This window comes from Panulirus ornatus, chromosome 41, assembly GCF_036320965.1.
Source record: "Panulirus ornatus isolate Po-2019 chromosome 41, ASM3632096v1, whole genome shotgun sequence".
Classification (NCBI taxonomy): Eukaryota; Metazoa; Arthropoda; class Malacostraca; order Decapoda; family Palinuridae; genus Panulirus; species Panulirus ornatus.
The window spans coordinates 3,088,490-3,105,657 of record NC_092264.1 but is presented as its reverse complement, the minus strand read 5'-3'; the positions used below and the strand labels follow the sequence as shown (position 1 = coordinate 3,105,657).

The 17,168-nt window shown below is 41.1% G+C and overlaps 2 protein-coding genes across 3 annotated transcripts in view; one reads left to right on the top strand and one right to left on the bottom strand.

The window, feature by feature from the left end:
* Positions 1-5,388, bottom strand: part of LOC139761624 (dolichyl-diphosphooligosaccharide--protein glycosyltransferase subunit KCP2) — a 59,218-nt gene extending 53,830 nt beyond the window's left edge. The window contains exons 1-2 of the mRNA XM_071685895.1: positions 5,252-5,388; positions 2,715-2,869 (exon numbers count right to left, since the gene is read on the bottom strand). Coding sequence (XP_071541996.1) covers positions 2,715-2,869; positions 5,252-5,255 — 159 coding nt within the window. The 5' untranslated portion in view covers positions 5,256-5,388. The remainder of the gene's footprint in view (positions 1-2,714; positions 2,870-5,251) is intronic.
* A 2,718-nt stretch (positions 5,389-8,106) lies between these two features.
* Positions 8,107-17,168, top strand: part of gb (solute carrier family 7 member genderblind) — a 73,184-nt gene continuing 64,122 nt past the window's right edge. Inside the window, exon 1 of one of the 2 annotated variants that reach the window (XM_071685885.1) lies at positions 8,107-8,262. The gene's annotated coding sequence lies outside the window, so the exon portion shown is untranslated. The remainder of the gene's footprint in view (positions 8,263-17,168) is intronic. The other variant, XM_071685884.1, reaches the window with a different exon arrangement.

Genomic DNA, 17,168 nt, shown 5'->3' with positions numbered 1-17,168 from the left:
AAGTTTGAATGGAGAAAAACTGCAGGAAGTAAAGTGTTTTAGATATCTGGGAGTGGATCTGGCAGCGGATGGAACCATGGAAACGGAAGTGGATCATAGGGTGGGGGAGGGGGCGAAAATCCTGGGAGCCTTGAAGAATGTGTGGAAGTCGAGAACATTATCTCGGAAAGCAAAAATGGGTATGTTTGAAGGAATAGTGGTTCCAACAATGTTGTATGGTTGCGAGGTGTGGGCTATGGATAGAGTTGTGCGCAGGAGGATGGATGTGCTGGAAATGAGATGTTTGAGGACAATGTGTGGTGTGAAGTGGTTTGATCGAGTAAGTAACATAAGGGTAAGAGAGATGTGTGGAAATAAAAAGAGCGTGGTTGAGACAGCAGAAGAGGGCGTTTTGAAATGGTTTGGGCACATGGAGAGAATGTGTGAGGAAACATTGACCAAGAGGATATATGTGTCGGAGGTGGAGGGAACGAGGAGAAGTGGGAGACCAAATTGGAGGTGGAATGATGGAGTGAAAAAGATTTTGTGTGATCAGGGTACATGCAGGAGGGTGAAAGGAGGGCAAGGAATAGAGTGAATTGGATCGATGTGGTATACCAGGGTTGACGTGCTGTCAGTGGATTGAATCAGGGCATGTGAAGCGTCTGGGGTAAACCATGGAAAGCTGTGTAGGTATGTATATTTGCGTGTGTGGACGTATGTATATACATGTGTATGGGAGTGGGTTGGGCCATTTCTTTCGTCTGTTTCCTTGCTCTACCTCGCAAACGCGAGAGACCGGCAAAAAAAAAAAAAAATATATATATATATATATATATATATATATATATATCATCAACCCATGCCCAGCATGTTAAAGACAAAACATGGACTTCCACCTTACGTAGTGCTTCTTTCTTTTCACTATGCAGACTAGAGTGATTTGTCTGGACATCACAACATCTCTATTCACAATACTTCCACACAAAAAATTCTTCCAATGCATGTGATCCCCATTCATTCCTCTAAAATCTGATACATCCCTAGCACTATTCGTCTCTAACTGTATCCATCCACCTTTTCCAGTCTAGCTTCCCTTGCCTACATTTCTAATGTTAAAGGCTTTTCATCCATCCACCTTTCCTACAACTCTACAGCACTCTTCCTCATCCCTTCATTCCCCAATTTTTGTCCTATACCTAACTGTTTTTCCTGTCATAGCAAAGCAGCATCCATAATCAAATGAACAATGGCCTAATTTAAAGACCTTTAATGTGTAACTGTGAAATAAATGCACTAGAACAAAAGCCTTCTATCCATAACCATGCCTAAAAGATAATTCCCGGGTTCACTTTGACCATACCATTTAACCCCTTTTCTATAAACACAGTACAGGTTGAGCATCCCTTTTCTGAAAATCCAAAATGCTCCAAATTCCAAAACGTTTTGAGTGGTGAAATGACATAAAAGTGGAAAATTCCACACCTGACCTCACATTCCCATGGCGAGCTCTGACACTCTATGGGTGCCAGTTTGTTACAAATCATCACCACCAGAACTACATGTATTACTCATTGTGTTATCTGCTTATTCTCTGCTCTGGGGGAATAAGTGTAAGAAAATGATTGCTTATCAGTGGCTTATAAACTCACATGTCAGGAATGAAGGTGATTCTAAACAACCACAGATTGTCCACATGGGCGGCTGACACTATGACACCTTAGCTTTCTGATGGTTTAACATTACAAAAACTTTGTTTCATTCGCAAAATTATTAAAACCATCACATATATTACCTTCAGGCTATATGCATAAGATGTATAAGAAACATAAATGGATTCTGTGTTTAGACTTGGGTCCCATCCCCAAGATATCTCATTAACTATCATCCATTGTGAAAAATGTGTCAAACAGGATGATATTTCAACAAATGGGTTCGAGCCAAGATATACCTCAATGTTTCAACCATTCGACAGTCTTTCTCAGGAGATACTGATTCCAGCATTCAGCGTGACTGTGTCCTTCAGAGAGTGATGGTCATCTGGTTGGATGCCTCGGCGTGTTGCTCTCTGATTGGATCGTTTGTCCTGCTGTTTCCACCTATTCACAGCAATCTCTGCTGCTTGACTTGACCAGCAGATGAACCCAGATCTTGTGTTAACATTGTTCTCAATCCCTTCCTCTAGGTAAGCTCTCACACTCACTAAACAGTTGATGCCAAGGCAACTACAGGCAACTGACAACCCATTTAGAGATAATGTAAGGGCTTATCTAGAGGAAGGGATTAAGAACAACACTAAGACAATGTCTAGTTTCATCTGCTGGTCACATCAGGCTGTGGAGATCACTGTGAACGAGTGGAAGCAGCAGGACAAGTGATCCAACCAAAGATGGACATGCCAAGGCGTCCGGGTGAACATCACTTGCTATGGAACAGTCCCACTGAATGCCGGAATCATTATTTCCAGAGGAAGACCACTGAACAATCAAGATGCTGAGGCATGTCTCAGCTCTAACCCATTTCTTTCCATACCATCCTGTTATCCACATATCTAGCTCTAACCCATTTCTTTCCATACCATCCTGTTATCCACATATCTCTATGTATACACAAATATTCTAAAACCAGATAAAATAAAAAATCTGAAATGCTTCTGGTCCCAGGCATTTCGGATAAGGGATACTTAACCCGCACTGTGCTTCTCAAATCAGCAATTTTCCAGTAAAAAAGGATACAGTTAGCATGAAGATGAAGAGCCAAGATGCCATATATCCAGCAATGAGGGTCATTAGTCTTGTTGAGCCCAGTTGGTTCTTGTACATCTGTAGCCCAGAGAAGACCAAGATACAGCACAAGATGGCCAGGCCAAAGGAGGCCTGAGTGCTGACACCTGCCGTGAAATTCAAAATACAAGAACTTTAAACCATGCCATAAATTTCCTTTCTTTATGTAAATTCACAATGAATGTAATGACATATAACAATCTATTCAGATTTTAAGACGGTGCTTCAATATACAAAATACATTTCTTAAAAGAATAAATATATCTATATATATGATATACAAGCTAGTTACATTTTGTGCTAACCAGTGGATAGTTGTGCAATCATAATGCATATGCTGAACAGCAAGATCCACTTCCAAATAAATCTTAAATGATATCCTTATCATGTGAAAATTCTAAATTATAAAAGTATAATACCAAGGATATGGATCCAGCAGTTCAAAACAGCTGTTCTATATTGAAAACCTGTGATGGAAATTGTGAATCAAAGCCAGATTACACACAATCCAGCCATAGTGTTATAATGATATACTGTATCATAGAAAGAATCCTTATAGTGGACAGGAAAAAAGTAATCACATTGACATATGTCTTAACTGGAACCAGTCATTTTTTCTATGGAAGACGTGCAAGCACAGAGTGTGTGGCAAAAAAATCAATGCTTGCTATCTCAACAATCAATGAACATAAAGCACTGTGCTTTGCTACATATTTGATGTATTAATACCGAGAATGTTTAGAATTTCTATAATTGGCACCTGAAACATTTTATCAAAACTGCATACCTATAAATTTGATCTAATGCAAAGTGTTATCCTGAAGAGGCAAACATGAGACAATATAGACAAAAGACAACCTGTAATCTGTCATCTTTCTACAAATGTGCAAACATATATAGAGTGGCAAAAAAATCAATGGATGCTACTTCTGCAATCAATCAAAGTAAAGCAATGTGCTTTACAACACATCTGATGTGATTATACTTACGATATTCAGAATTTCTAATATTGGCACCTGAAAAAAAAATTTCATTAAAGCACTGAACATAAAATTTCTTTAACCAATACGAAAAATGTTCTCTTTAAAAGACAATATATGATAAGGTACACAGTACATGAAAACAAAATAAATCAAGACAAACAAATGCACACAAATACTACCAATACATGACGTGCTCATTGTACCTAATACATAAAAATACAAAACAAAACCTACTCTAAAATATGGATTACTATCCACAATATTCTGAAGCAATAAAGGGCAATAAAACAAATTAACAAGACAACATATCCTGATGAGGAATCTCATCAATTAGTAAAAGTACATGCAAATTGCAAGCAGCCCTTGTTTCATAACTTTTTATTGGAACTTTGGGGAAAATAATACAAATATAAAAGCAATCAACATAAATAAATAACCATACACACACAAGGTAAACACAAAAATATCCTTAAAATAACTAACGTTTCCATTATACTAATCATTCACAAAGCCCAAGTGGGAAAATTTTTAAGAACTCTCTTCATAAACACCATTGCATTAAATAAACTTTTGGTAAATTACCAGTTTAGCTCCAATCTAATTCTACAGTTTACAGTAACTATGAATACAAAGTGATTCCGTTTTGCAAAGTTATTGTGATGAGAAAATAATAACAGATGTAGGGCATAATTTGAAGTATCAAAATTTATAAAATATCAATAAGAAAACAGTATAAAAAGTTTCATAGAGTAGGGAAAAATAAGAGGGTTAATCATCAATAAAACCTGACAGTACAATCGTAAAACATCAACAGAACCTATGAAAACCTCAATAGCTACGTCGTCTGTTTGGTGACACCATGTGCCAATCTCATGCTCCTCATTTGCGTGTATAACGTTGAGGTTTCCATAGATTGTTGATTTTTTAACCTAATAAGCAACCCTAATTTCTAATTCATACACTAATCATCTTGTTTAAACAAATACAATATAAAGCTCCAAATCATGACCCATACTTGTAATCTTATTCTCTAATTAAGCAATGCAAAAACAAAATCACCGAATTGTCAAATCTTAAAATAGTTGAAATAAAATCACCCTATAGAATGCACTAAAGCATGCGGAGCAACAATTATTGCATTATTCAAAATCTAAAACAACAATGTGGAGCAAATTCACTTAACATCAAGAGATAATGGTGATGAACTTGGCTGTAATTTTACACATCACATCTTCAAAGTTACTCTATACCATATAGACAATTTTCCCGCCGAAAATGTCCGCGCAAATTTTAGTTTCTCCAGAAAATAAATACTGAAAATTTGTCTTAATTGCTGTTTCTTAGGATTATCTTTCCAATAAATCATCACCACCTGTAGCTTTAAATTTACTTCCTATAGGCCCCATTCTCCATATCTGATGTTTAAACACTTCCTTCTCATTAATGCATCGACAAGCCCATACCAATTCCCAACTAAAAGTCTACTTAAACGAAAAGATTACCTACCCATTATCAAATGTGTAGATGGAAGGAAAAGATCTATATCACAAGAAATTTGCACCGGTTCATTGGAGAAATGTGCTCCAACACGTCAAACACCCTCCTTCAAGCCTGGTCGCTTACCTTCCGACGACGTTCTGAAACAATATGGGTTTAGAGAATATTATAAGGTATAAATGTATATATATATATTCTATATTTTTATTTCACATTGATATCTTCTTTAATCAATGAAGGACTTATTTAAAGCAGTGTTATTTCTTTTCACCGAGTGACAACAGGAGCCCAAAGACAAATGCAAATATTTTGAGATATGAATTGGACGAATTACTTTTACTTTAAAACCCGGCACATTATCCGTCCCATTCCCTGAACGTGACTTAGACCCTTAGAAATTATATCTTTAAAAATAACTCTTGCATTAACACATACAAGAGTATTCATGTACTGATACATACTTAAATATCTAGAGAATAACAATAATAATCACAGAGTATTTACCTAAATAAAAGGAGCGAAACATTATCTTGCTTTACATTCTATGACAATCGGACTATCGTACACGTCAAATAGCATCTACATTACGAATAATTTCATATACAAACACGAACAAATGCAAAATGTTAATTTTTTAAATAAAACTTGTATCAAATATTCATATAGTTTAGAATAAAATTTATCTCCTTAATTACATTATGCAGAGACTAAATTTGCTTTAGTGACGGCAGACCCATTTCTATTTAGCTTAGAATTCAAATTTACAGTAAGATCTAATCTATATTGGAAATTCCACATTACACAAATAACTAAGACTACCTATACGATACCTGAAGTCTAGTTTTGATGTAAACATTACTCACACTACTTAACACAATTACTCATTGTGCAAAGTTGTTTCCATCAACAAACAGACAGGTGCAGGCCATAAAAAGCTGTTATAACTCAACAGGCAGAAAAATAGCTACCTATTTTACTCTACAAATGGAAACTGTAGGTCGTGCAAAGGTATATTTCATAGACTGAGCAAAGGTATATTTCATATTTCAACAAGAAGAAAGTGTAAGCCGTTCAAATGCTAACTATTTATTACTCACCAACAAGCAGAGGATGCAGAACGTACAAAGCCAACCCTTATATCTCAACGACCGGGAACATGTATGCAAGGCAAAGCTACCACGCAAAACCAGTGAAACATACAAACATAAAGGCATAAATAGAGCTTATCATTCAGAAGTCGATATCGCTGTTCCCCGCCAAGCTCAGTCTCCCTTGTCGCAGTGTCACTGATTGTCCTGAGAACTATACAGTTTGAAAAGTTTTTGTTCATCGTGAAATATGTTAAAAGCGTTTAACTCAAGACATCAAAATAGTTATGAAATTCACACTTTCGTCGCAACATAAGGCCTTGCGTCGAACACTTCACCAATCGTCGTATCCCAGTATACGTCATAAGTACCCCCCCCCCCAAGCATGACGTCACTGATACAAACACCACGTCGACGCTGAAGGAATGTTATCTTACGCTTACTTATCATACATCTCGGGCCCGACACCCAGAAATATGAGATATGCACTGACTGGACACGTAGGAGGCTTTAGTTACGGACAATGGTCCACATTAAGGCCGGGTCCTGAGTGAAATATGGAGAGATTAGCGAACGAGGAAGAGAAAAGAAAGTAAAACTTTACGAATTTCAGTTTATAAGAAAAGCCTGTCTTCTGAAAACAGTCAGGTCATAGTTATTAGTGGGAAAGAAATTGAGAGGGTAGAGCTCCAAAGCTTCGAGGTGCAGAGAAAGAAACAGTTGTCAAAACGGCCCACATTTGAGCAGCCGTGTGACGCAATAGCTTGCCGAATATTGCGGTCTACCTAGTTTTGGGGGGCACGCTAGCAGTTAGCTCTCGGGAGATAAGTAATACTTATGGAAAGAAGGGAAAGTGAACCAAAATTGAAGCGTAGATCATATAATGTCTTAACATCCTCCGGCTAAGTCACTTTTAGAGTTAGGTTCGGAGGAGTGAGCGAAAGATAGGTTGGTATCATAACATGGACTGCTTTACTGTGGCGATTCATACGTTCACTTTCTGTACACTGAATTGCCCTGAGTAGCTGACTGGCCTGTGTAACATTAAAGTCCTGCCTTGTGATGACAGTGAAGGTGGTGAGGGAGACTGAGGACTTGGAACACGGATGCATACCCCCAACCCCCCACTCACACACCACTCAACTAAAACGCCCTATCTTGGTGAGGGCATCAATAATTGTAGTTGATACGATTTAATCAATAGGAAGATACACACGCAAGGTTTATCTTCAGTGGATGAAAGGAATACAGTTTCAAGAAATTCTCATTCCACAGGAGCCCATCATTTCCCTGCTGCTGAGTGGAGTGCAGCCTGAAAGTTGGCGAAACGCCACAAAAGGGGCCATTGGGTTGTATAATAATAAGTAAGACGTGCATAAGATATCTTGGGTATTTCCGAACATCGTAAGAGAATCTTGCTGAAGGACAACATCAAGTCTACTTAAATATTTCCCCATAAGCGCAAGTACAGGGGATTGATTACTGTGATATCACTGCCAGTGAAATAGTCGTATCACTGCTGTTTCTCTGTCACTGCATATCGGTTGATTGCTGGTAAACACAAAAGTTTGCTTTAACAAATATTATCCGTTTTAAGATTAGGAATGTACGTCACCCTGAACTTTTACTATGCTCAGTTACTCGTTCATTAATTACACCGAACTAATAAGCTCCCACCAGGTTATCGACGTATAGAAAACATCCATCTGGATTATATCATTCATGATATAATATTCTCCAAGGGCGCGAGATGCAAGTAGCGGTGGAAGTATTTGGCACCCACGACGCAGGTGTTGCGCGGGCCACGGACGGCATTGTAGCAGACCATCTTGTGCCGCTGTACTAGTGGGATACTGTCCGATACGCTCCCAGCACATCACTGTACATTTTTTTCTGTGATACTTTTTACCCCGCTAACGCCTAAGTCTAAAGGTAAGTGAAACATAGAAAGAATGCTGTTCCTTGGGGTCACTGTAAGCAGGTTTGGTTCTCTGTTGGGATCAATATCAACTGATGTGGTTCGTAGCACGTGTTGTACCAGCCTCCTGCAATGTTTAAACATATTGACGGCCACCTGGAACACAATCCAGAGCCTGTAAGATGTCATCGGTCGTCATGGAAAAGATTTCATGAAGAGTGTGTGGATCTCTCGACCGAAAAGTGGATGTAGGAAATGCACTACTGACAAGTTGAATCGTCTATCGCTTTATTTCCGACCTTCAGTGTTTCTCCCGTGTGAACGTGTAACAAACAGTCGCATGCGCGTGCCTGAAACAAAAGTGCATATGTGACTACGTGCATACATACATACATACATATATGTACGTGCAGTTTGAGAGTGTTCACTTGTGGGGCCCCCATCTTTGTGTATTGATATGTGCAATTATTGATTTGTGAATATGTGTCGACTGGTCTTAAGAAAAAGAATGAAACGAACATACATTTACGAAAAAGGATTACAAAGACGGAAAAGGACATGATGCGGACCTTGGATAAATGTTGGATTTAAGAAAAAAATTATAGCTGACATTGCTAAATATGGACCTGCTTCACTCTTGGCGTCAGTTTCAAGGAGCGGCAGTGCTTGTGTCACACGGGATTTCAGCTCTGAAGCTGAAGTGGGAAAATTCGTGCATTTTGGTATTCCCTTTCAGAGAGATGGTGTTATTATCATTCGTACTGTTATGCAGATTATCAATGTCTCCATAAATCTTACAGATTTTCAGTATTTGCATGAGGCGCATCGTAACCTAGGCAGTACGACTCCATTCGGAGATAATGCATGTACTTTAAGGGGGATGGCGTGTATTACAAATGTGCCCCCAGGACCTGCTCTATTGTTGCAAAGATTTAGTGTGTGATTGGTGGACACTAGCTAGAGGTGTTCTGGGGTAGAACAGTGTCTGGTTCGAGGTTATACAATGTTCTGTCTCTTCTAGTAATGTTGAAATGTTATTGTCTTCCCGTTGGTGAATAATACCCTTGTAATATTCAAACCATGACTTTCTTGTCCTTTTTTTTTACGATGGAGGCTCCAGTCACGGACCTAAGTTCACATCAAGGACGCCCCTTTACTGAAACGCAGAGAGGTTAACGAAAGGGAAAGTGAAGTGATAAGGGAAAGTTCTTTATAGATATTGGAAGTGAAAATATATTTTTTTTCTTTTTAATCTGCCAGGTCAGAGTTATTGGGTAAAGAGTTCCAAAGCTTCGAGGTGAAGGAAAAGAAACAGTTATCAAAACGGCTTATTCGAGGTGCCATCGACCACAGTAATTATGTGACGCAGCAGCTTGCCTGGTACCACACAGAAATTATGTGACGCACCACTCTTCCTAGCTGGTCTATCTAGTGGTAAGGATACACAAACAGCCAGCTCTCGGGAGCTAATAACAGAGTAATACTTGTAGAAAAGGGAAAATGAACCAACATGCGGCGTAGGGTTACAGGGTCAAGTTTTGAAGTTATCCTGGGAGAATTTTTACCTGATATATCGGTACATCGTTTATCCATGATATCATGATCTGTACATCTTTATGTAATAATAATAAATAATAAATAATAACAATAATAATGATAATAATAGGAAGGATAGTGGTCATGGTCAAGTAGTGATATACAAGATACTTCTGCCATGTTGGTGTCAAGTTAAAGCTTCAATTATTCCCTCTCGATTATGGCGCGCTGCCGATTATATCGTTGGATGACCAGAAGGCAGACTATTATTATGTCTACCATTCAGGTTTATTTTCATTTTTGTCACTAAAGGTTAGAACTAAACGATGGTGTTCGTCTCGTATTTCCATCAGATGGACTCGTTGATCAGCGTTACAGACAAGTTTATCCTCTTAACAAGGACGACTAGTACATAGGTTAAGTCCCAGACCTATTGGTCTCACTTCCATTTCATTTCCAATTCTTCTCTCCCTTAAGGCATTCTAAGGGACCCTTCAACACCCGACTCCCAGGGTCTTTAATTTCCAAAACCTTTCCCTACCCCAGTCAACCCATCAAGATCTTTTCGTGACCATCTCCAGCCACCATCCTCCTTATTAAGAGTCCTGTGACCCAGACGTCCTTCAAGAGTACCGAGGATGACCGTCAGGATGGGTGAGGAGGCGTTGTGCTGGCAGGGCGGGAACAGCACCTCACTCCCACATGGACAAATGTCATTGATCGTGCGGCAGCCAACGACTTGTCCCCTGACGCCTCACTGGGACTGGCTGTCACCTGCGTCCGCAAAAGTTGTCAATAACGTTTTATCTGTAGAGTAATAAACTATATCGTTTCCTAATTCCATTACGTGTGAGGGCATGGGGGGTGTGGGTCGGCTAGAACTGACCACGTCTGTGTAAACCTTTGCCGACTACAGTGTCCTTCCTGGTACATCCATTATAAACCCGGGGATGCAGCCTTCCCTGAAGTGCTCTTGTGTGTGCTCTGTCGATCTTGGAAGAGTCACAGTGGAATCAAATTTTAATCTTCCTGCATTTTAGTTTAAAATAAAAAAAAAAACATTCAGAAAGTCTATCAAAAAATATCATGGCAGACTGACACAAGTTAAACCAGCTGTCATCTTGATAATATGTTTCGTTGGTTTGGGCCGCAGACCTATCGACTGCTTGGGTCACGAAGGACGTCGAATGCAATGCAATACAAAAAAATCAACATCAACCAGGTGTTCATGACAGTTCCTCATACACTCTTATTTCGTCTACGGGTCCGTGATAATCTTTCAAGCAACTCGTTATAGAATGTTTGCATTCAGATCAAATTCTCATCATGAATTGAAAAGATGTGTAAGTATTCCATAACCCCACACCCAATTGAAATCTTATATTCGCCTATTTCAATAGTGCATTCTTAATTTATCGATTTAAAATTTCTTTATCGATCAATATTAAAAGCGTAATGTGTGTGAATTTTCCATTTGCACTTCTTATCTCTATAAATGCTGGCATACATCACTCTAGTTTTGCATTAGTTTTGTGTAGCCTGGCTGTGTTGGGGTGATCGGTAACGCCGCCTGCAAGATACGACGGCCGACAGTGTGTTGCATCAGCCGGGCGTCCTGAACCATGTGGAGACGCTACCCGGCGCGTCGCACGCACCACATGCACCACACCGGGACCCCGCCCAGCCACTGCTTTCCACTTCCCGCCAGCCGGCAACGTTTCCCGATATTGCATCATCCAGTGACTCATGTTGCTGCATATATATATATATATATATATATATATATATATATATATATATATATATATATATATATTCCTATGAGTCCACGGGGAAAATGAAACGCGATAAGTATCAGTTGTAAAGTTGAGTGAACTGACATGAAACATGATGCTGAGTATTTTTGCAACCAAGGGTTTACTGTACCGTACAAAATAATGAGCTCAGGAAAATTTGGACTGTGGTCTTTTATATATTGAGAATATAGTAATGGGCCTCATTCGCTATAATTATGGAACGCAAGTGATCCACACTCTTTAAGTTTCGGCGTTGCTGAGTTAACATCGTTGTATGCTCGCGCTGTTAAAGTGTGAGGGAACGTTAGTGACAAAGTCATGGATGTCCATCAATGCCTCACACTTCCATCAAGGGTTTCTTTTCAGTGTACCTCTGCATTCGAATCCAGCTGGTCTTTAGTTCTCTCCTTTGTGTCCGAAGAAACGCTTTCTCATAGTTGTACAAGTATTTCGAGTTGTCGAACATTAAATCCTTGTGATCCCATTCCTTTTTTGTGTGTTGTCTCAGCTCTGTAACTCATATTCACTGTTTCTGATCGACTGTCGTTCAAACCCTTGAGCAACTTGAAGCAGAGATCTCAGCGTATACGGTCTCAGAATATTTACCCTTAACTCTTGAAGATGTTGAAAGGTCTTTCGTTTGGCGATCATAATAAACTTAACGGCTTGAATAACCCAAATAAACAACCAATAGTGATTCGATCTTTGAACGACCGGCACGAACTTTAAACATGGCATAACGATGTTTGAGCACGACGGTACGTTTTTTTAAGTAGTGCTTATCCTTACGACCCTTGGACGCAACGGTACGACTCTCGAGGGTCACGGGTCGCATCATCGTGCTCAAGGGTCGTACAACTATCATGCTCACGGAAAAACACATTGTGAAGTAGATAAAAAACACATACCACATAAAGTCCAGTCTTCTATTTGCAGTTGATTTTCTTTGTGTTGTGTATAAGGGGATGTATCGGTGTAAAGTAGATAATAAACACATACCACATAAGGAAAGTCTAGTCTTCTATTTGTACTTGATTTTCTTTGTGTTGTGTATAAGGGGATGTATCAGGCAGGTGGTTAGGTTGCCTGAGTCTCGCCCACATGGGACATGGAGGTGGATGACGTAAACAGCTGCACGCCTGCCAACAATATTTCCTCCCTCCTCTGTTAGTGCCTTCCCCATCTCCCAGCTTCGCCAAGGCCCAATGTATCTTCAGTGAAATGCGGTTCTGTTTTCCTCCCTGAGAGACATACTGCAGAAAGTAGTGGCACTTTTATCTGTTCGAATTTACCCAAAGTATAGCTAAAGAATGATTTTAAGAAATGGGCCTCACAACATGGTCTTTTTGTTGTTGTTGTTGTTCGTAAAATATACCCTCTGCCGAGCTGAGAGCTTTATCTTAAGGCTCCTTATATCACAGATACCTCACCCAAGGAGGGGGGGGGGGGCTCATGGGGTGCTTCCCAGCTAGCTCTCCCCAGGTATCAAGGTCGTCACATTCTGCTCATCTTATATTTCATGTTGATGACGCTTAGATTAACAGCGGTAACTTTTTTCATCCAATCCTTTGCACCAACCGAGGAGTGTTCGCGGTGTGAGTATACATATACATACAGCCACCAGGAACAGGCTTGAGCTGAATCCCTTGAGTACATATACCTTGAGTACGAGTGCTGGATGCCCTTGATACCTTGAGTACGACGATTTAACCCCACGAGTACGATGACATAACTCGAGTACGATAACTAATTATACAGAAGGACGAAGACGTAGCACTTAAGTAATTATGTCTCTGCACACACGGGCTAAATGAACAGGAGGATAAGTCATTGATCTCATGGATTTAAAACGGGAGAAAGTGCGTGACACAGTTTCTGTCAATAATACCACACTGTTGACCTTAGTAATGCCACGGCCTGTCGAGGTTTTTCACCGTTAGCGGGAAAGAAAAAGCGACGGCTGGGAGTGATGGTGGATGGGATTTGCCTGTTAATGTCGGCGACAGGCTCGTGTTGATAGACAGGGCTGTCTCAGTGGCAGTGCCCCAGAGAAACGAACGTGTGTGCCGCATGCCTGGCAAAACTTATGACACAACCAGGCCGGGGTCGGATACACACGGGTTCGAATCCTATGAGTGGCAGACGGCGTGCACCCAACCCCGGTGCGTATATGTTTATAAGAATAAAGACACGATACATGTGAGGTAAAGAGACGGGGCAAAACGTGTAGAAAAAAAAATCTCTCTCCCTGTAACACAAATAGCAATCAGGGGCGTATACATACACTGCTGTATGCTGTCAGCGTTCACAGTTTCGCCACCAAGTTTATTCCATTCATCCATTGTTATATTGTAAAAGTATTTCTTTACATCTTTTCGAATTAGTTTCTTGCAGTATTCTATGTTATATCATCAAGTTGTACTATCTTCACATCCTTCGAACAACCGTTACTGTTGGCATTATCAAACTGGTTGCAAAATTGGAGGGTTTTGTTGATGGAACCTCTTTATCTTCTCTCGTCCATGAAGGACAAATTTATGGCTTCTCACTTCTCACTGTGACTCGGCTGAACTGATACCATCCATGCTGACCTCCTCTGGACCTTCTCTACCATTTCTTTGTGTTGTATGCTCAGTGCTGAAGCTTGAGAAGCCTCTATGGTGTAGTGGTTAGCGTTATCGACCATGAATCACCTCGGGCACTCCCCAGGCTTGGGCTCGCATGGGTTCGAATCCCGAGCATGGCATTTGGCCTACAGCCAACCAGGTGTTCATCCTCCCCCACCCCCAGGGACTGCTCGATGTATGGGTAGCTGGCGTTCGCTGGGGTGTGTGTATGGGAGTTTGTAGGCATAAACTCCAGTGTTTCTACGAGTAAAAATAAACTTCTTAAAAGGCTTCGGGAGAACGAACCGTCCACGCCAACATAAGTTCACAGATGTTACGCGTTTTCCGCTCGTGTGCCCCAGGGAGACGAGCCTTTTGCCCCCAAGGCCACTCGTGTGCGCTGGAGGGGGGGGGGGGACTACCCGTGTACCCCGAAGGCCGCTGGTGTGCTCGGGATGGCGCCCTTAGTACTCCCTTAGGACCAATTTGTGTACCTCGAGGGTCGCCCGTGTACCCCAAGGGTAACCCGTATACCCCAAGGGTCACCCGTGCACCCTGGGAAACTGGTCTCACCTCACACTTTACCTGCATTTCCCGGAAAACCTCACACGACCCTCCGTACGTACACGATCACTATTATTTCCTTCGTCAGCGCAGACAGACATACAACCCTGCAGACGAATCACAATGTCCTTCTAGACCTCGAAGGCGCGAAACAATATTGGTAACGTTCGTGGCAACAGCTGAAACCCCGATATGATGTGTCAGTCATCAGGTTTAAGTTGGTAGCACCAAGTCCTCTCTGACCCGCCACCGCTCACGTACTGCAGACGGAGGTTGAAGTCTGGCGGGGGAGGGAGGAACCTGTTACCTGTTGCCTCAGCGCCTGCTGCGCCCCGAGTACTGCTGGATGACTCACGGGGAACCTGAACCTCGCTGTAGGCGACACTCACCCGGTATCTCGCCACGCTCACTCGTACAAGGCCAGCGTCCCTTACATGCGCTTTAAACAACGTCTTTAGCATCAAATCTCGAGCGACGTAGGCCTTAGCCAAAAGCCTTGGGGTAGGAGACTGACCATGGCTCGGCCCCAGTAGCCTATGAAACAACCATGCTGGTCTCAGAGTTCATATTTACTGTGACGTTCTTGATATTTTTGAAGTTATTACCCGTCTTATTCTTGTTTCTATATTCTTCTTCCTCCTCTTCTGTCTCATAATGTATCTTCATGTACGTCCATAATGCGACGGATGTATTACAATCCCATCCCCCAAAGGCAGCGTAGAAACAAGCTAAACGAAGAAAGATGCATCAACGTTTAATCCTAATCTAAGCTTTAGGTAAAAAAACATTCAACAAAACGTTTCTTTTGTTCCTTGTCACATCCGTTGATTAAGCAACTGATATATTCGTAAATTTCCCTGGAAACACACGTTGCATCATCATCTGACGCAGGTGAATATCTTCGTTTGCCGTCATGGGTGTACGTAACTGTGGTATATCATACAGCCCATAACTAGGGCTGGATGTCGTCCACAGCTTAAAAACAGATTTGAGGTGCGTTGGTGATGAAAATCACACCTATGTTCCTGAAGTGTATATTTCACAATACTTCACCGGCTCGTTCCATCATCACCAGATTCCAAGAACTCATGTCATGGACCAGCAATGGTTTTGTGTGGATCTCAATTCCACTGAAACTTTCCAGTACGTACAGGTTGTATCTCCCTGAGGTTGTGAATTAGGAGCATTCGGACTGGGAGAGTATGAAAATGAAGAACCATCCCTGAATAGCTTAGTGCTAACGGCTGGTTGACCTGACTGTTTTAGTTGCCTGGTTGGTTGGTTGGGCTATTAGGCCTGTCAACTATCCAAAGTCATTAAGGCATTTCAGCGTCATTCTACATCCACCAGCGGAAAAAATTTCTAAATAACACCGTCAGGTGCTAAGGAATACTCTTGGGATCACAATGCATTCTCACTTTGCATGTGGCCCATGACTGTTATATGCACATTCTTTTTATTCTTTAACATTAGACCGTAAAGGTTCATGAAAAAGTTCCATTGTAAATAGATCCAACTGCAGCGTATTTACACTTCTTTAATTTCATTTCCTCCTATAAGCGCCACATCCTACAAATGTGAACCCGTAGAATGCATGCATACAAGTTCATCTCCATGTTTACCACTATGTCCTAAACACACACTATGTGATTTATGGCGACACCCTCTTTAAGATTCCCCTCCCCCTTACCCGTCCACCGTTGTATCTCCAACTGGCTGTAAAAGTTTATAAAAGAGGACCAGCGATGGTGCTCTGAGGCGTGACTAAAGCAGCTTGCAAATACTTCTGACCTCAACTGATCTCAAAAGATGAGTCGCCTAACAGGTAAAGAGAAATGTGGGTAACAAGCTGCTATCCAGCCACAAGAAAAAGTTTGGGACACATAGTATAAAGAACCTCCCAGCCAAACAGTAGATTCCCGCCATAGATAGATATGAATACACAAGACGGGGGCGTATATGGTTTGAAGACTTGGGAGGTTCAACGCTGCCTCCCAGTGAGCGGCCGTTGCTCCACCATTACACTGTTGCCAACTGTTCCTCCCGTACTGTCAGCAATAGGAATAAAGACCGATCGTAAAAAGGAAAAAAAATTGAGTAAATACTTACATTATTGTGAGCATGCTTCATTAGGGTTTAAAATTTAAGCATGACTTGCGAACGGCATGCGCTCCACCCGTGAATGACAACGAAAAACGATGCGTTCTTTTTCGTGTACGTTCATCTTGTTATGGTACGAAACCTTTCATATAAGGTTACAATGCAGACTTAACTATGTTAAATAGCCGACCAACCCCAGGCTGGTTGGAAGGCGTCACTCAGACCCCCACACTCGCCCTTAACCTTTGACTTGGCAAAGCTAAACGATTGATGACATTTCTTATTCCTGCATCGAAAATGGAAACTTATTTGACATTA